Source organism: Carcharhinus amblyrhynchos, chromosome 1, assembly GCF_965287045.1.
Source record: "Carcharhinus amblyrhynchos chromosome 1, sCarAmb.v2.hapA, whole genome shotgun sequence".
Classification (NCBI taxonomy): Eukaryota; Metazoa; Chordata; class Chondrichthyes; order Carcharhiniformes; family Carcharhinidae; genus Carcharhinus; species Carcharhinus amblyrhynchos.
Genome location: NC_137324.1, coordinates 178,670,338 through 178,692,637, shown reverse-complemented (window position 1 = coordinate 178,692,637; position 22,300 = coordinate 178,670,338). Strand labels below are relative to the sequence as shown.

The 22,300-nt window shown below is 50.0% G+C and overlaps 1 protein-coding gene across 1 annotated transcript in view; it reads left to right on the top strand.

Annotated features, from left to right (window-relative positions):
- LOC145348000 (cyclin-dependent kinase-like 2) overlaps positions 1 to 19,644 on the top strand; it is a 56,447-nt gene extending 36,803 nt beyond the window's left edge. The window contains exons 8-13 of the mRNA XM_080196086.1: positions 602 to 731; positions 2,533 to 2,816; positions 3,655 to 3,748; positions 8,868 to 9,021; positions 14,665 to 14,768; positions 17,926 to 19,644. Of these exons, the coding sequence (XP_080052212.1) occupies positions 602 to 731; positions 2,533 to 2,816; positions 3,655 to 3,748; positions 8,868 to 9,021; positions 14,665 to 14,768; positions 17,926 to 17,991 (832 nt within the window). The 3' untranslated portion in view covers positions 17,992 to 19,644. The remainder of the gene's footprint in view (positions 1 to 601; positions 732 to 2,532; positions 2,817 to 3,654; positions 3,749 to 8,867; positions 9,022 to 14,664; positions 14,769 to 17,925) is intronic.
- The last annotated feature ends 2,656 nt before the right edge of the window (positions 19,645 to 22,300 follow it).

The window sequence follows — 22,300 nt, the reverse complement described above, 5'->3', positions numbered from 1 at the left end:
ACCTCCCTGATCACCTGTCCTGACATCTCCCCGTGTGGATCTGTGTCAGATTCTTTCATCCTGATGTTCAAAATCAGGAAGAGGTTGGGAGAGAGCAGATAGTGAGAACCCTGTTAGTAAATGGATTGAGAATGAGAGGGCACAGATTTAGAGTGATTTGAAAAAGAGCCAGCACAGACACGATGGGCTGAATGGCCTCCTCCACTGTGATTCTTTTGATAATCACTGCTGCAAAGACCTTGACATGTTTAATTTCATTAAAGATGCTACATAAATGTAAGTTGTTGTTGGTTTGTGGCCAGTATCTCAAAGGGCATTGTGATAAGGGCCAGACATTCAGTTTTTGCTGATCTTAATTGAGGGGTAAGGATTGGCCGGTGAGCGAGGGAGAACTCCCCTGCCCTTTGGAATGGTGTCCGGGGGGTCTTTGACATCCACTTGAGTGGGGTCTTGTTTCAATGTCTCACTTTAAAGACATGGGCTGGGGGAGGAATGGAACGGTGTGGATAGGGTGGGAGCGGCGAGAAGGGTCTGAGTGACCCATTTCTGAGCTGTAATTTCTACATCATTCCATTTGATCTGATCTTGTGTCTGGAACTAGATTTACCCGGGAGGTTATTCTTCACAATCAGAAGGAATCGAAAGACTATCTCCCAGTCCCCAAGAGGACCAACATTAGCAAGAAGGATCTGGAGGAGATATCAGAAGAGCGGAAGAAGTCAGGTGTGACGGTGGGTGTTTTCTGGCCGTGAATTCCTGCTGGGAATGTGTGAACACAAAACAAATCGATTCACAAACAAAATGAAAATCTTCCACTGCAACTAGTCTTCAATCACCATCAGTGACGAGGAACTTTGGGCCTCTCTCCCTGTTGGAGAAGGACACGGTTTTGTGTAACTTGAGGGGTTCCACATCAAACATAACGCAAGAAACTTGTATTCAGCACAAAGAGGCAAATTTTCCCGTTCTCCCACCGCGGGGATCGGAGTGGACAGGAGGAGGGGGGAGGGGCAGACCATTCAAGTGTCCGTTGACCTCGGAGTGGGATTTTGGGGCAAGCGGGGCTGGAAAATCCCGGCCAAAATCTTTGCCTTGCTCGTCTTGATACATGACCCTTGTTGAGGTCAGGCCTGGTTGGTTCTCCCATGTCCACACAGAGGAAAGGACGGGAGGTTTTGCTGATGAGGTTAAACAAAGTGAGGGGGAAGAGGATGGTGTGGCCCCTCTTCCCCCTCCCACATTTGCCCCCCTGCCCCGGCCCCTCTCCCCCACCCCTAACAGGGATGGTGGGATCTGAAGCTGCCGCTCACTGTCCCGGCTCAGACACGCCACCTGCTGTTCCTCCTGTGGAAGGTCAGGCACTGAGGTCCACCTACTGCCTACACTGGATAATCATCGGGGCAGCTGGGCACTCAGTCTTAAAGGCGTCTCTGAGCTTGAAGAGGGCTCACCGTCCACCCTGAGAGATGTGACAGAAAGCTGTGAGTAAGACCAGTCTGCCTCGCCAGGGTCTCCTGTCCATAAACACCGTTATCACCTCGGAACAGGAAGCCCCAAATACTACCTCTGAGACCTCATTGGGAACCCCTGACCTTAATTACTGCCAAACAACCTCTCTGGTGCTGAAAACTGACTTTTAGAAATGTGAGCTAGAATTCCCCCATCCCGCTCCCCACGGGAATTTTAACGGGTGGGTTGCGGAGAATGTGAAACCCCATTGACAGCCGGGCAGGAATTTCCAGCTTTTGGACCAGCGCAGCTGGAGAATTCTGCCCGTGGATTCTCATTCCATCAGGTTTTAATTGTTGTTGGTGATTTTAAAGAGTAAAATCATGGAAATTAAAAATCTCCTTCTAACTTTTCTTACTGCTCTATTAATCCTGACTTTTTTTCCCCTTTATGGTTCTTTCTACCAATGTCTGAACATTGAATTAAATATTCTAACTGATACAATCTGGGAGCTCAGTAAGGAATGGACAACTTCATTTGTTAAGGAGACACACAGTTATTTATTCTGTTCACACGAGTTCCAGATTCCTGGGGTCTTCTGAATATTTTAGATGCAGCAAGTTACAGTGTGAAAACTCACAGAAAGTCTGTCAACATTAACACTGAACAACAAAGGGGTGTGGCAGAGACACAGTGGTTAGCATTGCTGCCTCACAGCGCCAGGGACCCAGGTTCCATTCCTGGCTTGGGTCACTGTCTGTGTGGAGTCTGCACATTCTCCCCGTGTCTGCGTGGGTTTCCTCCGGGTGCTCCGGTTTCTTCCCACAAGTCCAGAGGTTTGTGGGTTAGGTGGATTGGCCATGCTAAAGTGTCCCATGATGTGTAGGTTAGGGAGATTGAGAATGTGGGTAATGGGGATGGGGCCTGGGTGACTCAGTGCAGATTTGCTGGGTTGCTTCTGCACCGTATGGATGTTACTGTAGACCAGTCCTCCCTGCTGCCTGCTGCAGTGTCCCGTGTGGTCCTCTCTTAGCAGTGAGCTTGGGGATTGGAATAACATTTCCTCGTCTTCTCGGAGAGCAGGGTGAAGATGTGGACTTGAGGAACAAGCCTGACAGTAAACTACCGAAGACAAGAGTCTCGAAGGTGGAGTTGGAGAAACAAGTGAGAGCTTTGGAGGAGAACCTTGTGGATGGTGGAACTTTCCGGGGCTTGGAGCCGAGTAAGGTCACACCCCAGGGACTGGGGAAAGAGCAGAAGTCCAACTCTGAACATCCCAGGTCACCGGCTGGCACCGTCATCCCTCCCATTGCTGCAAACCCCACCAAGCTCTTCAGCTCTGGCATCTCAGCTCAGCACACCCTCGGGTGAGTCCTGACAACCAGACTGGCACCAATGCTGTTCTCTTCCCCATTCGGATGGACTGGGAAACAGGAGGAGTTCCCAAACTGGGAGCCAATAACCTTCCACTTTCTCAGCATTGACCACAACTGGTCATAGACCAAAGATCATAGAATCCCCACAGTGCAGGAAGAGGCCATTCAGCCCATCGAGTCTGCACCGACCGCAGTCCCACCCAGGCCCTATCCCCATAACCCCACATACTTACTCTAGCCAGTCCCCCTGACACTTTGGGGCAATTTAGCACAGCCAATTCACCTAATTAGAATGTCTTTCGGAGTGTGGGGGCATCCGGAGGAAACCCACGCAGACATGGGGAGAAGGTGCAGACTCCACACAGACAGTGACCCGAGCTGGGAGTCAAACCCGGGTCCCTGGCACGGTGAGGCAGCAGTGCCAGCCACTGTGTCACCGTGCTGTCCGAGCCATGTTATCTGTGGCATTGATAGGGGCACACTCTCTGGGGGGTATTTTAATTTTGTGTGGGTGGGGGGGGTTGTAATGAGTCAGTGAGTGATTGAGTTCACAATCTGTCCTCCGCCTTCTCCTTGCTCTATTCCTGTTGAGGTCTAACCTGGCGGCAGGGAGCTGGGGGTGGGGGGCGGGGAGTGGGTTGGGAGGGGGGGGTGCGGTGGGGCTTGCAGGGGGGGATGTGGGGGGGCGGGGAGGCTCTATCCTGACCTCCAGCAACTCGGAATCAACCTTCCGAAATGCCGGGTCTCGCAGGTGACCAAGGGACTGAGGGATCCTCTCCTGACCGATGAGATTGTAAACCAGGATCTTTTCCCATGTTTATCCCATCAGGTTTCAGGGTAAGATGAAGAAGCCTGTAAATCCATTGGGAATATTGAAGCAACCTCTCACATCCAATTTCTTCAGCATCTACTTGAACAGCCAGGTATGTTTGACACAATCAAACTGAGTACTCACTCTGCCATCGCTAACTCTTCCCCTGTACCGGGAAGGGAATTCCAGGAGTTCACTAGAACAGTTTCCGGCCAGTTCCCAGCGGAGTAATCCCTCCAGTGTGTGTTTTCTCAGTGCGGGTGTCACTGGCAGGGTCAGTGTTCGCTTCCCATTCCAAATCTCCTTGAAATGAGACTTTCACTTGGCTGTTTCAGAGGGCAGTTCAGAGTCAACCCCTTCACTGTGTGTCTGGAGTCACATGTAGGCCAGACCGGGTAAGGACGGCAGAATTCCTTCCCTTCCATCCACCAACTTAGATATTCACTCCTTCTATCCCCGACGCTCAGTAGCAGCCGTGTGTACCATCTACAAGATCCACTGCAGCAACTCACCAAGGGCTCCTTAGACAGCACCTTCCAAACCCACCACCACTTCCATCTAGAAGGACAAGGGCAGCAGATACCTGGGAACTCCACCAGCAGCAAGTTCCCCTCAGAGTCACTCACCATCCTGACTTGGAAATATCTCACCGTTCCTTCACTGTCGCTGGGTCAAAATCCTGGAGTTCCCTCCCTAACAGCACTGTGGGTGTACCTACACCTCAGGGACTGCAGCGATTTGAGAAGACAGCTCACTCCCACCTTCTCAAGGGGCAATTAGGGATGGGCAATAAATGCTGGCCAGCCAGGGACACCCACATCCTGTGAATAGATTAAAAACCAGGTAAACAATGCGGGTTTCTAAAAATGCAATCATTTTGTGGCTGTTTTACTGATACTCTTTACATTTTATTTAAATAACTGGATTTAAATTTCCCTGGCTGCTGCAGTAAGTTTCAAACTTGTGTTTCTGGATCATTTGTCAGTGGCACTTTTGGTGTGCAGGATTCTTGGAGAATGAGTTGACCATTTCATTCCTCCCGCTGCTGTGCTGTTCCCTGGTGGATTTAAATCATTCCCGTCTAAACTCTCAATCCGAATCTGCCCCATTTATAACATGGACTCTGCTGCCACTTGCTGGCCAGGTCCAGCAGTGCAAGTTCTGCTGAAGGACCTCAAGTGTTCAGGTGTGACTGTCTCAACAACCTGTACTTACATCCCATCTTTAACATAGCCCAAACAACAGGTATCATCAAACAGTCAGGAGATATCAACGCAGGTGACCAACCACTTTTACAAGAGAGAGACCCGGACAGAATCATAGAATCCCTACAGTGCAGAAACAGGCCATTCAGCCCATCGGGTCTGGACTGATCACAATCCCACCTGGACCCTACTCCCATAATCCCACATATTCACTACGCTAATCCCCCTGACCTATACATCCTGAGACACCAAGGGGCAATGTAGCACCAACCCATAGAACCCTACAGTGCAGAAAGAGGCCCTTCGGCCCATCGAGTCTGCACCGAACACAATCCCACCCAGTCCCTACCCCCATATCCCTACATATTATACCCACCAATCCCTCAAACCTACACATCCCGGGACACTAAGGGTCAATTTCTTAGCATGGCCAATCAACCTAACCCGCACATCTTTGGACTGTGGGAGGAAACCGGAGCACCCAGAGGAAACCCATGCAGACACGGGGAGAACATGCAGACTCCACACAGACAGGGATCCGAGCCGGGAATCGATCTCGGGTCCCTGGAGCTGTGAGGCAGCAGTACTAACCACTGTGCTACCGTGTCACCCCAAAGAGGTTTAAGGAAGGAATTCCAGAACTTGGTCCCAGGTAGCTGGTTTCTGATGGTGAGGTGATTAAAATCGGGCTTTTTAGACAGGTCAGAGTAGCGGGAATGTGGAGATTTCAGAGGGTTGTGAGGTTGGAGTTGGAGGTGGTCTTTTAAAGATTATTTCACAGGATTTGGGCTCCGCTCCGGACACAGCATTTTTATTGCTCATCCTAAACTGCCCTCGAGAAGGTGGTGGTGGAGGTTCGGTGGGGGGGGGGGGTGACAGAGATAGGGAGGAGGGGGCATTCAGAGCATTCAAATAGGGGAGCCGATGGCCCAGTGGTATTCTCGTTAGATTATTAATCCAGAAACTCAGCTGGGGACCTGGATTCGAATCCCGACACAGCAGATGGTGGAATTAACATGCAATAAAAAATACCTGGAATTATATTGTTGTTAAATTTTTAAGGTGTTGCTGCTAGAAGATGCAGTACCTCATTCAGGCAGCAAGTGGCATCCAAACTCTAAATTATTAACAATCAAATAACTGGACAACATACGGCACAGAAAGAGGCAATTGGGCCCATCACACCTGTGCTAGCCCTTTCCAAGAATTATTCAATTAGTCCTACCCACCTCTCTTTTTCCTGCAGCTTCTTCCTGTTTGAGTATTTATCCCTTTGGAAAGTTATTATTGAATCAGATTCCGCCCCCTTTTCAGATCACAACAGCTCATTGGACAGGATGTCCTGTTGTCCCATTGGTGGGATTGGAGGTGTGGAGCAGGTGAAATGTGTAAAATTTCACCGGGGGCCTTCTTACCGCTCTCCCGGACAACCCATACCCCCCCCATACCCCCCACCGGACCGTTACCCCCCACCCCACCCTCTCCACCCCCCAACACCAAACCGTTCTCCCCCGCAACCCACCCAGACTACACCCAACCTGTCCTCTATTTCACAGGAGGGAGGCCAGGCCCAGCGTAACCCACCGCTCTGACCTTTAACCCTGTGTCCAGTTATTGGCTAATTAGGGGTCACTTCCTTCCCAGCTGCAATAGTTCAATTGGCAAGTAAGGGTCAGAGTGAGGGTGAGGGTCAGAGTTAGGGTGAGGGTCAGAGTGAAGGTGAGGGTCAGAGTGAGGGTGAGGGTCAGAGTGAGGGTGAGGGTCAGGGTGAGGGTCAGAGTGAGGGTGAGGGTCAGAGTTAGGGTGAGGGTCAGAGTGAGGGTGAGGGTCAGAGTGAAGGTGAGGGTCAGAGTGAAGGTGAGGGTCAGAGTGAGGGTGAGGGTCAGGGTGAGGGTCAGAGTGAGGGTGAGGGTCAGAGTTAGGGTGAGGGTCAGAGTGAGGGTGAGGGTCAGAGTGAAGGTGAGGGTCAGAGTGAGGGTGAGGGTCAGAGTGAAGGTGAGGGTCAGAGTGAGGGTGAGGGTCAGAGTGAGGGTGAGGGTCAGAGTGAGGGTGAGGGTCAGAGTGAAGGTGAGGGTCAGAGTGAGGGTGAGGGTCAGAGTTAGGGTGAGGGTCAGAGTGAAGGTGAGGGTCAGAGTGAGGGTGAGGGTCAGAGTTAGGGTGAGGGTCAGAGGCGTAAGGTGTTAGCGTGGATAGAGGATTGGCTGTCAAATAGGAGGCAGAGAGTGGGGGTCAATGGGTGCTATTCGGATTGGCGGTTGGTGACTAGTGGAGTGCCCCAGGGGTCGGTGCTGGGGCCTCAGCTATTTACCATTTATATAGATGATCTGGAGGAGGGAACCGAGTGTAGGGTGTCAAAATTTGCTGATGACACCAAGATTGGGGGAACGGCAAATTGTGCGGAGGGTGTGGAGAGTCTGCAGAAGGATCTAGATAGGCTGGGCGAATGGGCCAGGAAATGGCAAATGGAATTTAATGTTGGCAAGTGTGAGGTGGTCCACTTTGGTAGGAATAATGGTAGGAAGGATTATTACTTACGTGGCGAAAAACTGCAGCAGGTGACGGTGCAGAGGGACCTCGGGGTCCTTGTGCATGAGTCGCAAAAACCCAGCCTGCAGGTGCAGCAGGTGGTCAGGAAGGCGAATGGGATGCTGGCCTTCATAGCGAGGGGGATTGAATATAAAAGTAGGGAGGTCTTGCTGCAACTGTACAGGGCACTGGTGAGGCCGCAGCTGGAGTACTGTGTGCAGTTTTGGTCACCGCACTTGCGCAAAGATATATTGGCCTTGGAGGGAGCGCAGAGGAGGTTCACTAGGCTGATACCGGAGATGAGGGGGTTGGACTATGAAGAGAGACTGAATAGACTGGGTTTGTACTCGTTGGAGTTTAGAAGGATGAGGGGGGATCTTATGGAGATGTATAAGATAATGAAGGGGATGGATAGGGTAGAGGTAGAGAGATTCTTCCCACTCAGAAAGGACAGCAGGACTAGAGGGCACAGCCTCAAGATAAGGGGGGTGTAGTTTAGAACGGAGTTGAGGAGGAACTTCTTCACTCAAAGGGTGGTGAATCTCTGGAATTCTCTGCCCGTTGAAGTGGTGGAGGCTGCCTCGCTAAATATATTTAAGTTACGGGTAGATAGGTTTCTGATAGACAGGGGAATTAAGGGTTATGGGGAGAAAGCGGGAATGTGGAACTGATCCACTTCAGATCGGCCATGATCTTTTTGAATGGCGGGGCAGGCTCGAAGGGCTAGATGGCCTACTCCTGCTCCTATTTCTTATGTTCTTGTGTTAGGGTTCAGGTCAGGGTGACAGTCAGGGTTAGGGTTAGGGTGGGGGTGAGGGTCAGAGTTAGGGTTCGGGTCAGGGTTGGGTTTTTGGGGTTGGACTGAGATAGAACATGTCTCCGGTTCCTGTTGCTCTGTCTCTGTCTCATGTCCAATCCTTGTTGCCCCTGTGATGCTCCTTGCCTTTAGATTGTGACTTGTTGTCTTCCTGTACCCCTCGGAGCTTTCCATTTTTATTCATGTTGGGTTAGGATTTAAAGTTTTAAAGTTCTTTTTTAAAGGTTATTCATTTGTCACAAGTAAGCTTATGCTTACGCTGCAAAGAAGTTACTGTGAAATTCCCCTCGTCGCCACTGAGGCCCCTGTTTGGGTCAATATGGTAGGGTTAGTCTTACGGTTAGGGTTAGCGTGAGGGGTGAGGGTTAGAGTTAACGGGATGGTGAGGGTCAGGGTCAGAGATGGGTAAGGGTCAGAGTGAGGGGTCAGGGTCTAAGGGGAACAACCCCAGATTCTCCAGTCTCTCCACACTGGCCAAAGTCCCTGTCTCCTGTCCCCATTTGAGTCGTTGTTCCTGACACCTCGCTGTGTGGTCACAGATCCCCAAGCTTTGAACAGGTTCAGGGCAGTGTGTTACTGCTGGAATCAGTCAGCTGTAGTTCACTCCAGAGTTTGGGGATCCAGTGTGGAATATTCCGGATCAGTAAACAACATTAACACAAGCCTGTTCTTCATTTCCTTAGCCTCAAACTGAGAGATCTGAGTGTTCCATCCATCCGGAGAGAATGGGAATAACAAACAAAAAGAAACGGGAGACGTTTAAGTGGGAAAAGGAGGATGTACATCTCCCGGAACTGAACAGCTGGAATCACCTCCCCGGGGTCAAAGCAACAGAAGGTAGTGACATGAATTTACAGTAAATAGAGTAGAACTCACCATCAGTCTCTGTCCTATCATCTCACTGTCTGTAATCTCACAACGACAGAGAATTTACAGCTCAGTAACAGGCCATTCGGCCCAACTGTTCCATACTAGTATTGATGCTCCACACAAGTCTCACCCCGATCTCTACATCTCACCCAATCACATCTCCTTCCATTCCTCTCCCCCCGTGTGTTTATCCAGCTTCTCCTCAACTATATCGATACTGTTCACTTCCCCCACTCCCCATGGGAGCGAGTCCCACATTCTCCCCACTCTCCGTGGGAGCGAGTCCCACATTCTCCCCACTCCCCGTGGGAGCGAGTCCCACATTCTCCCCACTCCCTGTGGGAGCGAGTCCCACATTCTCCCCACTCCCCGTGGGAGCGAGTCCCACATTCTCCCCACTCCCCGTGGGAGCGAGTCCCACATTCTCCCCACTCCCCGTGGGAGCGAGTCCCACATTCTCCCCACTCCCTGTGGGAGCGAGTCCCACATTCTCCCCACTCCCCGTGGGAGCGAGTCCCACATTCTCCCCACTCCCTGTGGGAGTGAGTCCCACATTCTCCCCACTCCCCGTGGGAGCGAGTCCCACATTCTCCCCACTCCCCGTGGGAGCGAGTCCCACATTCTCCCCATTCCCCGTGGGAATGAGCCCCACATTCTCCCCACTCCCCGTGGGAGCGAGTCCCACATTCTCCCCACTCCCCGTGGGAGTGAGTCCCACATTCTCCCCACTCCCCGTGGGAGCGAGTCCCACATTCTCCCCACTCCCCGTGGGAGCGAGTCCCACATTCTCCCCACTCCCCGTGGGAATGAGTCCCACATTCTCCCCACTCCCTGGGTAAAGGGGTTTCTCCTGAGTTCCCTGTTGGATTTATTAGCGACTATATTGTGGCTCTGAGTTCTAGTCTCCCCCACAAATGGAAATTATTCTGTTTTGTAAATTAATGTGTCAAGTGATGGAATCCCTACAGTGCAGAAGGAGGCCATTTGGCCCATTGAGTCTGCACCAACCACAATCCCACCCGGGCCCTGTTCCCCTAACCCCACATATTTACCCCCCAGTCCCCAAACACTAAGGGGCAATTTAGCATGGCCAATCAACTTAACCCGCACATCTTTGGACTGTGGGAAGAAACTGGAGCACCCGGAGGAAACCCACGCAGACACGGGGAGGATGTGCACAGACAGTGACCTGAGGCTGGAATTGAACAAAGAACAACACAGCACGGGAAACAGGCCCTTCAGCCCTACAAGCCGTGCTGCCCATTTTAACACTCAGTGAGCACCTCATTCCCATCCTCCTTCTACCTACAACTCTTGTCTAAGCCTCTTGGACTCCACAATAAAGGGGTGCAAATTTAGAGAATTATATGTGCACCAGATTAAGGGGGGTCTAATTTAGGGACAATTTGTTAACACCAGTCAGCCTAAAAGCACATTTTTGGGGTGTGGGAGGAAACCGGAGCACCCGGAGGAAACCCACGCTGACATGGGGACAACGTGCAAACTCTACATAGACAGTGACCCGAGGCTGGAATTGAACCTGGGCCCTTGGCGCTGTGAGGCAGCAGGGCTGACCCTGGCTAACCATGGTCACATGACTGATACGCCGTGACATCACTGTGCGCATTTATCTCTTCCGTGTTGGATTTCAACTGGGGAACAGTTTGTAAATAAAGCTGCGTTGGTTTGTTTGTAACCCGCAGTGTGGCACCTCAGAAACCCCTCTTCCTTGTTGTCAAATCAGAAACCATCACACCCACACAACGAGGATAAAAACTGGCGACCGGGCTGGCTCTGAGTGAAAGTTGAGAGGCTTTGCAGGTTTTTAATCACAATGTTGGTGTGAAACGGAAACTCCGACACCAGGAATACAGAAGAAAAACTCAGTTCCTCGGCTCTGAAACAGATTGAAAAGCCGTGGCAAGGGAGAGTTTGTGTATTGGTTAGTGGCTGGGGAAACCTCCGAACGGTGGGGATCTCACAATGTGGGGGATTCAGTAACTGGACCCTCGCACTGATTAAAAGGAGAGAGAGAGAGAGAGCATTTGGATAAAGGAAAGCCATTCCTCCCATCAAACAAACCAAGAGTCACTCAGGGATTACAACAAAGTCCTCTTGTTTAGAGAATAGAGATTGGCTACCAAAGAAGTGGTTTCCAACTGAAACAAAACAAATGACACAAATTAATGAGCAAGAGGCAAAAATAATAAGAAGGGAAGGAAAGATATCTGATGATGCTGAAAATTTCCGAGAGTGTACCAGACTCGGAAAGAACCAAACCCTGAAACTAGGTGTCTGTCCACAAAAGGTTCTGGGTTTATCCAAAATTAAACAGACAGGAAATAAAGATGGAAGTAGATATGAGAGCTGCTGTATAACTTGGCCCAGAAAACATATCCAATCAGGAGCTTAAGCACTAAAACCTTCTAACGTAGTCCTGTGAATTTACCCTGAGGGGGAGGTTTTACTGAAGGGATAGATTACAGTTCCAGTAGAGGTTGATGGTCAGTGAGCAGAATTGTCTAAGGGGAAATTCTGCTACACTCTTTGGAAAAGTGTGGTTATTCACAAAAAAAAGCTAAACTGGAGACCAATTAACTAGTTGGTTAACAGCAAGTACACATTACCAATACCTCTGGAGAAGAATAGGAAGGTGTTGGAGAATATTCTAGAATCTATGACTAGAGTGGAGACAAAGCTCGAGATCAAGCCTGATAGCAACTCTCGATGCTTCAAGGCAAGACCTGTGCCTGATGAAATTAAACCCAAGGTAAAATCAAATTAGCCAAGGATAGAGCGATTGGACCTGTAACAACAAGCCATTGGACAACCCCAATCATCAGTTATTAAGTCTAATGGCTCTGTACGTATCTGCAGGGACTTTAAGACAAGTGTGGGTGTACAGTACATTAGGGAGCACTCCTTGCTACTAATTGAGGTTGGCAACTGAGTCGCAAACGCTAATGGGTGTTACCCACAGGGATTGTTCCGGTATCAGTGCTGACTGCTCACCATAAACATACGTGCTAGTCATATTTCAGAAACCAATGCAGCAACTCTGAACTGGCCTCTGTTGTTGAGTATTATTGGACTACATTCTAATCACAGACAGAACGAAACAGGAATATTTACACAACTCAGAGGAAACTCTGCAGCCTCTAGAGAAACAAAATCCCTCCCCCACCATGGAGAAAGAAACCTGAATGTTTCCAAACATCTGTCAGTTATCAGGGGCAGCATGGTAGCACAGTGGGTTAGCATTGCTGCTTCACAGCTCCAGGGACCTGGGTTCAATTGCCGGCTCGGGTCACTGTCTGTGTGGAGTTTGCACATTCTCCCTGTGTCTGCGTGGGTTTCCTCCGGGTGCTCCGGTTTCCTCCCACAGACTGAAAGATGTGTGGATTAGGTTGATTGGCCATGCTAAAATTGCCCTTAGTGTCCTGAGAGGTAGAGGTTAGAGGGATTAGCGGGTAAAATGTCTGGGGTTATGGGGATAGGGCCTGGGTGGGATTGTGGTCGGTGCAGACTCGATGGGCTGAAGGGCCTCTTTCTGCACTGTAGGGTTCTATGATCTAGTTATCTCGGTCACCCAGTCCACCGCACAGAATCTAAGAGAATGACAGTGATTCAAGATGCAGCAAGACCCAGAGTGTGTCACAGTTGTGACCATTTTTAAGACCAATTAATTATATCAGGAAATTCATCCCAAACCTTACAACACTACAAGAGCCACTTGTGAGATAACCAGCAGTGGGATTGGATGAAACCAGGTGTCTTGTCCACTGCAGGTTCTGGGTTTATCCAAAGTTGAACAGTATAATTATTTTTATAAATACTACTGTGAAATTCCTCGAGTTGCCACACTCCAGCACCTGTTCAGGCCAATGCACCCTAACCAGGGTGTCTTTCAGAACTGTGAGAGGAAACCCACGCAGACACGGGGAGAATGTGCAAACTCCACACAGACAGTGACCCAAGCCAGGAATTGAACCCGGGTCCCTGGCACTGTGAGGCAGCAGTGCTAACCACTGTGTCACCGTGCCATGGAGGAAGGAGTGTGGAAGTGTGTACGATAGGAACATGCTCCAGCAATCGAGATTCTGGTCCACTCTGACCCCGAGTTGAATATTTAATCAGTGTGTGACGCATCGCCCAATGGGGTGGCTGCTGGTGTATCTCACGTTATGGTTACTGGGGAAGAGCGGCCAATCGCATTCACATCCTGAACATTATCGAGCGCAGAACAAAATTATACACAACTGGAGAAAGAATCTCTCAGCGTAACGTTTGGCATCAAACCATTTCACCAGTATGGCAGATGGTTTACTTTGACCAATCACAGGCCGTTAACAATCATTTTTGATCCATACCAGGGAATTCCATCATTGGCTGCAAGTTGGTTAGAAATATTTCGGTTCTGTACACCCAGTGCTGTATAACCTGTGCTGCATGCCCTGTGCTGTATACCCTGTGGTGTACACCCTGTGCAGTATACCCTGTGTTGTATATCCTGTGCTGTATACCCTGTGCAGTATTCCCTGTGCTGTGTACCCTGTGCAGTATACCCTGTGCTGTGTACCCTGTGCCGTGTACCCTGTGCTGTATATCCTGTGCAGTATATCCTGTGCTGTGTATCCTGTGCTGTATACCCTGTGCTGTGTATCCTGTGCTGTATACCCTGTGCTGTGTACCCTGTGCAGTATAACCTGTGCTGTGTACTCTGTGCTGTATACCCTGTGCCGTGTACCCTGTGCCGTGTACCCTGTGCAGTATACCCTGTGCAGTGTACCCTGTGCAGTGTACCCTGTGCTGTGTACCCTGTGCTGTGTACCCTGTGCAGTGTACCCTGTGCTGTACACCCTGTGCTGTGTACCCTGTGCAGTATACCCTGTGCTGTATACCCTGTGCTTTCTATCCTGTGCTGTGTACCCTGTGCAGTATACCCTGTGCTGTGTACCCTGTGCTGTATACCCTGTGCTTTCTATCCTGTGCTGTGTACCCTGTGCTGTATACCCTGTGCTGTGTACCCTGTGCTGTATACCCTGTGCTTTCTATCCTGTGCTGTGTACCCTGTGCAGTATACCCTGTGCTGTGTACCCTGTGCAGTATACCCTGTGCTGTGTACCCTGTGCAGTATACCCTGTGCTGTGTACCCTGTGCAGTATACCCTGTGCTGTGTACCCTGTGCAGTATACCCTGTGCTGTGTACCCTGTGCAGTATACCCTGTGCTGTGTACCCTGTGCTGTATACCCTGTGCTATATACTCTGCGCTTTGTACCCTGTGCAGTATACCCTGTGCTGTGTACCTTGTGCTATATACCCTGTGCTGTGTACCCTGTGTAATACTGCCCTGTATAAAATCTAATTGCAGAGCACCGACTCTTCAGAGGAAGTGAGCTGGTGGGTGAGACTGGGAGTGAAGGAACCAAACTGGGAGGAGTAGATTAGATGTTTTTACAATTCTCTGTATTGATGGATTGTGAATTTGTGCAGAATCTGTTTAATCTATTCACATTTTCACATCTATTTGTATTTTCAGTGTTGTTGTTGAGTTGTTCACATGTTTGTGTTCGGTGCTGGGTCAAACTGTGCAATTTGGTCCTTTCCAGTTAAACATTCAAAAATCCGCAAAGAAAACAGGAAAATCTCTGAATCCAAAATTCCCACCTTGGCAGCCTTGGAACTAATTCAGCAACCCAGCCTAACCTCACAGGTAAGATCCACAAACACTAGAGACACTCACAGCCCCCTGTATGTGTACCTTCCTCTAGCCTGCACATACACCCTCCCAGTGTGCACATACACCCATCCCAGTGTGCACGTACACCCCTCTCAGCGCACACATATACCCCGGGTACAAAACCTCCTGTGTACACACACATGCAGATACACTCCATCAACACATACATTCACCTGAGTGCACACACACGCTCAGACTCCAGTGTCCATTCTTTAAAATATACACCATCACAACTCGTGCACAACCCCCGTATGCCCCCCGCCCATACGCACCTCCTATGTACAAACACACACCACACACACACTCGCATGTTCGTACACTCTGTGTCTACACATGCCCTGATGCATATACTCTTTTGCATGTTCACCCATATCACTCACACTGACATATGTACACAGACACACATGCAAACCTGTATATACACGCAGTCTTTCTCTCTACACACACACACACACACACACACACACACACACACACACACACACACACACACACACACACACACACACACACACACACACATCCATCTCAGATTGTGAAGGATAAAATTGAATCCAGTTTTTGCACACTTTTCCATTTACAGAGTTACACTTTACAAGCACAGACCTCCACACCCGACACCACAGTTTCAGTCTGTGTCTATTTAAAGTTACACAAGTGAATCCCAGTTAATGTCACCACCCACGTGCACTCCATTACAATTAATATACAATTACCAGCAGGGAACACTCTGACACAAACACTCTCATAATTACACTCACATGTACACCCATGTTCTCATCCAGACACAGTGAGTAACACAAAGTCAGGGTAACTCAGACATCACTTTGTACACATCAGAATGAAGCTGATTTTGACCAGTCACACAAAATGGTTAACTGTGAGCCAACAGCTCCTGGTGGCACAGTGGCACAGTGGTTAGTGCTGCTGCCTCACAGTGCCAGGGTTATGGGTTTAATTCCTGGCTCGGGTCACTGCCTGTGTGGAGTCTGCACATTCTCCCCATGTCTGCGTGGGTTTCCTCCGGGTGCTCCGGTTTCCTCCCACAGTCTGAAAGACGTGCTGGTTAAGGTGCATTGGCTAAATCCTCCCTCAGTGTACCCGAACAGGTGCCGGAGTGTGGCAACGAGGGCATTTTCACAGTAACTTCATTGCAGTGTTAATGTAAGCCTTAATTGTGAGTAATAAATAAATTTAATCTTTCCATGTCCTGAGGATGGAGCTGATTTAGATCAGTAATACTAAATTGGTTTTCTTTGAGACAACAGCTTCATTAGCCAATGAATATCGGTGATATAATTATTCATTTATAACAGACCTTCAAAAATTATTTACTATTTCAAAACTGCATACTGACAAAAACCGATGTGAAAAGTGAGAGATGCAGTGAAGGGTAGATGCAGAGAAATTCATTGTGTAAAATACCTGATATAATGCGCTTGTTTGGGGGGGGGGATTACAGGTGGGATTTTACAGCCTCACTCATCCCAAAACAATAACATCCCGCCTGAGGCCAATGGACCTTTCCATGGTCTGTCCCTTCCCTGCTCCGATACCAGGTGCTCGAGGATCTGTCACTGGGTCTAAATGATCCCTGGGCACCATTTTGATGTGGAGATGCCGGCGTTGGACTGGGGTGGGCACAGTGAGAAGTTTCACAGCACCAGGTTAAAGTCCAACAGGCTTATTTGGTATCTCGAGCTTTCGGAGCCTCACCTGATGAAGGAGCAGTGCTCCGAAAGCTCGTGATTCTAAATAAACCTGTTGGACTTTAACCTGGTGTTGTGAGACTTCTTACTGTGCCATTTCGAAAGGGAGAGGATCAGTTCTCCCCAGTGTCCTGGTCAATACTTATCCTCAGTCAGCGTATATAGAATCCCAACAGTGCAGAAGGAGGCCATTCGTCCCATCGAGCCTGCACTGACCATAATCCCATCCAGGCCTCATTCCCGTGACCCCACGCACTTACCCCGTTAATCCCCCTGACACCAAGAGGAAACTTAGCATGGTCGATCCACCCCTAACCCACACATCTTTGGACTGTGGGAGGAAACCAGGGCACCCAGAGGAAACCCACGCAGACACAGGGAGAACGTGCAAACTCCACATAGACAGTGACCTGTGAGTGGAGTTGAACCCAGGTCCCTGGTGCTGTGAGGCAACAGTGCTAACCCACTGTGCCACCATGCCACCCCAAAACAAATCGCTGAAAAAGATCCCAGATTCTGCTGTGTGTGGAATCTTGCTGTGTGCAAATTGGCTACGGTGTGTCCTGCAGTGGTTACAATTTGAAAATAGTATTGAACTGTCTGTGGAGTAGGAAACACTGAGATTGTGAAAGACTGTGTGGAAATGCCAGTCTTTCTTTTATACATAATGGGTTCGCTGTCTGAGTGAACGCTCTGTCCCCACCCTAACATTTCATCCCATTGTTTCCCCTTGTATTTGAAAAACAAACACTCTGCACAGACTGAGGCACTGGGTGACGTCTGCAGTTTCCTTGTTGACTGTTTTGCTGATGTTATTGAGAGGTTGGAGTTTGGGGCTGGTCAGAGCTTTAGGGCTGGTCGGAGTGGCTGGATACAGAGCAGACACTGTGCGTTTATGTGACTGGCCTTGTGTATCTGGACAGAGGAGGAGAGGGAGGGGAACCGGCAAACCTGAAATAATTCACACTGGATTTGATTTGATTTATTACTGTCACATGTATTAACATACAGTGAGTAATATTGTTTCTTGCACGCTATACAGACAAAGCATACCGTTCATAGAGAAGCAAAGGAGAGGGTGCAGAATGTAGTGTTACAGTCATAGCCAGGGTGCAGAGAAAGATCAACTGAATGTAAGGTAGGTCCATTCAAAAGTCTGACAGCAGCAGGGAAGAAGCTGTTCTTGAGTCGGTTGGTACGGGACCTCAGACTTTTGTATCCTTTTCCCAACGGAAGAAGGTGGAAGAGAGAATTTCCGGGACGTGTGGGGTCCCTAATTATACCGGCTGCTTTTCCCGAGGCAGCGGGAAGCGTAGACAGAGTCAACGGATGGGAGGCTGGTTTGTGTGATGGATTGGGTTACATTCACAACCTTTTGTAGTTGATGAAGACTAACTCCTCTTCACTCTATTCCTCCCTAGAGCTCGTTTGATTCCCTGCAGGAGGGTACTGAGGGCAATTTTCCTCGGCTGAAGCATTTTCCGTAGCGTCTGAAGATTCCCGTCTGGATGTGGATTCCGCCATTCCTGCCATTCCATTTATAATGGATCCCACCTGGATTCCCCACGGAGTCATCAAATATCCAGTTTCTTGGAGTTTCAATTCCTGCTTCCACCTCCCTGGATCATACAGGACACTGAAGCTCCAATCAGAATCCAGAGCTGGAGGCAGGCGATAAGCTGAAAATGTCACCAAGTGTTGCCACGGTGACCTGCCCCCATTTTCCCAACAGAATATCACCCATATCGGGCCTACGCTCAACCAATCAGCCTTTGACTTATTGAGGGAAGAGTGTTTCATAAAGAAACAAAATGAAGAAGAAAGAAGGTAGATTTCTATAGCCCCTTTCACAACCTCATAATGTCCCAAAGCCAATCGAATCACTGTTATAATGCAGGAAATATAATTCAGGCTATTTCCCAGGGCTGAAATGGTCGCTATGAGAGGTTTAGGGTGCTGGGGAGCAGGTACAGAGGAGATGTCAGGGGTAAGTTTTTCACTCAGAGGGTGGGGAGTGAGTGGAATCGCCTGCTGTCGGTGGTGGTGGAGGCAAATTCGTTGAGGTCTTTTAAGAGACTTCTGGATGAGTATATGGGACTTAATAGAATTGAGGGTTATAGGTAAGCCTAGTAGGTAGGGATATCATCGGCACAACTTGTGGGCCGAAGGGCCTGTTTGTGCTGTAGTTTTTCTATGTTCTATGTTCTAAATAATAAAATAATGGAATACTCCCCACCTTCCAAATCCATGACCACTTCCATCCAGAAGGACAAAGGCAGCAGATACCTGGGAATACCACCACCTGCAAGTTCCCCTCCGAACCACTCACCATCCTGACTTGGAAATCTATCGCCGTTCCTCCGCAGTGGTTGGGTCAAAATCCTGGAATTCCCTCCCTGACGGCATTGTGGGTCAACATGGATTGCAGGGATTCGAGAAGGCGGCTCACCACCACCTTCCCAAGAGCAACTAGGGACGGGCAATAAATACTGGCCAGCCAGTGACACCCATGTCACAACAATGAATTAAAAAAAGTCAGTTGGTACACAGCAAGATCCCACAAACACATGTGATCATGACCAGATCATCTGGTTTGTGTGGTGTCCGTTGAGGGGTAAATATTGGCCAGTGCGCTGGGACTAACTCCAATGCTCTTCCCCCATGTATTAGCCCGAGATAGCCCCACGAGAGGGCAGGCAGGGCTTTGATGGAATATCTTACCAGGAAGCTGTCACCTCCGACAGGTCAGCACTCCCTCAGTGCTACACTGTCATCTTCATCTCGGCTTATGTGCCCTGGACACTGGCCTGGGAGCTGGTGTATATTTAATGTAGAAATTCTCACTTGAAGCAAGTGACAAAGCAGCTTTAGTGCATGGACTTAATAAAAAAACAAAGATTATGTTAATTATTCAAATATAAACTTATCGACAGCAGAAGGAGCTGGAGGCCAGCAAAGAGAACAAGGTCACTGTAATGGACAGTACGACTATCGTAGGGTCAGTTGTGTTGTATTACTGAGAGATATCTGTGACAGAGAGTGTAAATCAGATGAGGTCAGGGCTGTACAGGTCCTGAGCCTGGTAACACCAAGGCAATAGGAATAATTTACACTCTCTGTGAGGAGTGGAATAAACTCGATCGCACACGAATCACAGAATCAAGTCTTTTCATTCTCAGTGTGAGAAAATGGTCAATGCACAAAACAGTCTCCCACACAGTGTCCAGTATCGGACTCACTGACACAGTGTCCGGTATCGGACTCACTGACACAGTGTCCCGTATCGGACTCACTGACACAGTGTCCGGTATCGGACTCACTGACACAGTGTCCAGTATCGGACTCGCTGACACAGTGTCCGGTATCGGACTCACTGACACAGTGTCCGGTATCGGACTCACTGACACAGTGTCCGGTATCGGACTCACTGACACAGTGTCCGGTGTCGGACTCACTGACACAGTGTCCGGTGTCGGACTCACTGACACAGTGTCCGGTATCGGACTCACTGACACAGTGTCCGTTATCGGACTCAGTGACACAGTGTCCGGTATCGGACTCACTGACACAGTGTCCGGTATCGGACTCACTGACACAGTGTCCGGTATCGGACTCACTGACACAGTGTCCGGTATCGGACTCACTGACACAGTGTCCAGTATCGGACTCACTGACACAGTGCCCAGTATCGGACTCACTGACACAGTGCCCAGTATCGGACTCACTGACACAGTGCCCAGTATCGGACTCACTGACACAGTGTCCACTATCGGACTCAGTGACACAGTGTCCACTATCGGACTCAGTGACACAGTGTCCGGTATCGGACTCAGTGACACAGTGTCCGGTATCGGACTCGCTGACACAGTGTCCGGTATCGGACTCGCTGACACAGTGTCCGGTATCGGACTCGCTGACACAGTGTCCGGTATCGGACTCGCTGACACAGTGTCCGGTATCGGACTCGCTGACACAGTGTCCGGTATCGGACTCGCTGACACAGTGTCCGGTATCGGACTCGCTGACACAGTGTCCGGTATCGGACTCACTGACACAGTGTCCGGTATCGGACTCAGTGACACAGTGTCCGGTATCGGACTCAGTGACACAGTGTCCGGTATCGGACTCGCTGACACAGTGTCCGGTATCGGACTCACTGACACAGTGTCCAGTATCGGACTCGCTGACACAGTGTCCGGTATCGGACTCAGTGACACAGTGTCCGGTATCGGACTCAGTGACACAGTGTCCGGTATCGGACTCGCTGACACAGTGTCCGGTATCGGACTCGCTGACACAGTGTCCGGTATCGGACTCGCTGACACAGTGTCCGGTATCGGACTCGCTGACACAGTGTCCGGTATCGGACTCACTGACACAGTGTCCGGTATCGGACTCACTGACACAGTGTCCGGTATCGGACTCACTGACACAGTGTCCACTATCGGACTCACTGACACAGTGTCCGGTATCGGATTCACTGACACAGTGTCCAGTATCGGACTCACTGACACAGTGTCCGGTATCGGACTCACTGACACAGTGTCCGGTATCGGACTCACTGACACAGTGTCCGGTATCGGACTCACTGACACAGTGTCCACTATCGGACTCACTGACACAGCGTCCACTATCGGACTCACTGACACAGTGTCCGGTATCGGACTCACTGACACAGTGTCCGGTATCGGACTCACTGACACAGTGTCCACTATCGGACTCACTGACACAGTGTCCGGTATCGGACTCACTGACACAGTGTCCGGTATCGGACTCAGTGACACAGTGTCCGGTATCGGACTCGCTGACACAGTGTCCGGTATCGGACTCGCTGACACAGTGTCCGGTATCGGACTCACTGACACAGTGTCCGGTATCGGACTCACTGACACAGTGTCCGGTATCGGACTCACTGACACAGTGTCCGGTATCGGACTCAGTGACACAGTGTCCAGTATCGGACTCACTGACACAGTGTCCCGTATCGGACTCACTGACACAGTGTCCGGTATCGGACTCACTGACACAGTGTCCGGTATCGGACTCAGTGACACAGTGTCCAGTATCGGACTCACTGACACAGTGTCCCGTATCGGACTCACTGACACAGTGTCCGGTATCGGACTCAGTGACACAGTGTCCGGTATCGGACTCAGTGACACAGTGTCCGGTATCGGACTCAGTGACACAGTGTCCGGTATCGGACTCGCTGACACAGTGTCCGGTATCGGACTCGCTGACACTGTGTCCGGTATCGGACTCAGTGACACAGTGTCCGGTATCGGACTCGCTGACACAGTGTCCGGTATCGGACTCGCTGACACAGTGTCCGGTATCGGACTCACTGACACAGTGTCCGGTATCGGACTCACTGACACAGTGTCCGGTATCGGACTCAGTGACACAGTGTCCGGTATCGGACTCGCTGACACAGTGTCCGGTATCGGACTCAGTGACACAGTGTCCACTATCGGACTCACTGACACAGTGTCCGGTATCGGACTCACTGACACAGTGTCCGGTATCGGACTCACTGACACAGTGTCCGGTATCGGACTCGCTGACACAGTGTCCGGTATCGGACTCACTGACACAGTGTCCGGTATCGGACTCACTGACAGAGTGTCCGGTATCGGACTCACTGACACAGTGTCCAGTATCGGACTCACTGACACAGTGTCCGGTATCGGACTCACTGACACATTAGCTGCTATTCCAAATCCTCCTCCGACTTTTCAAATTCCTCAATGACCTCACACTTCCCTATCTCTGTAACCTCCTCCAGCCCCTACACCC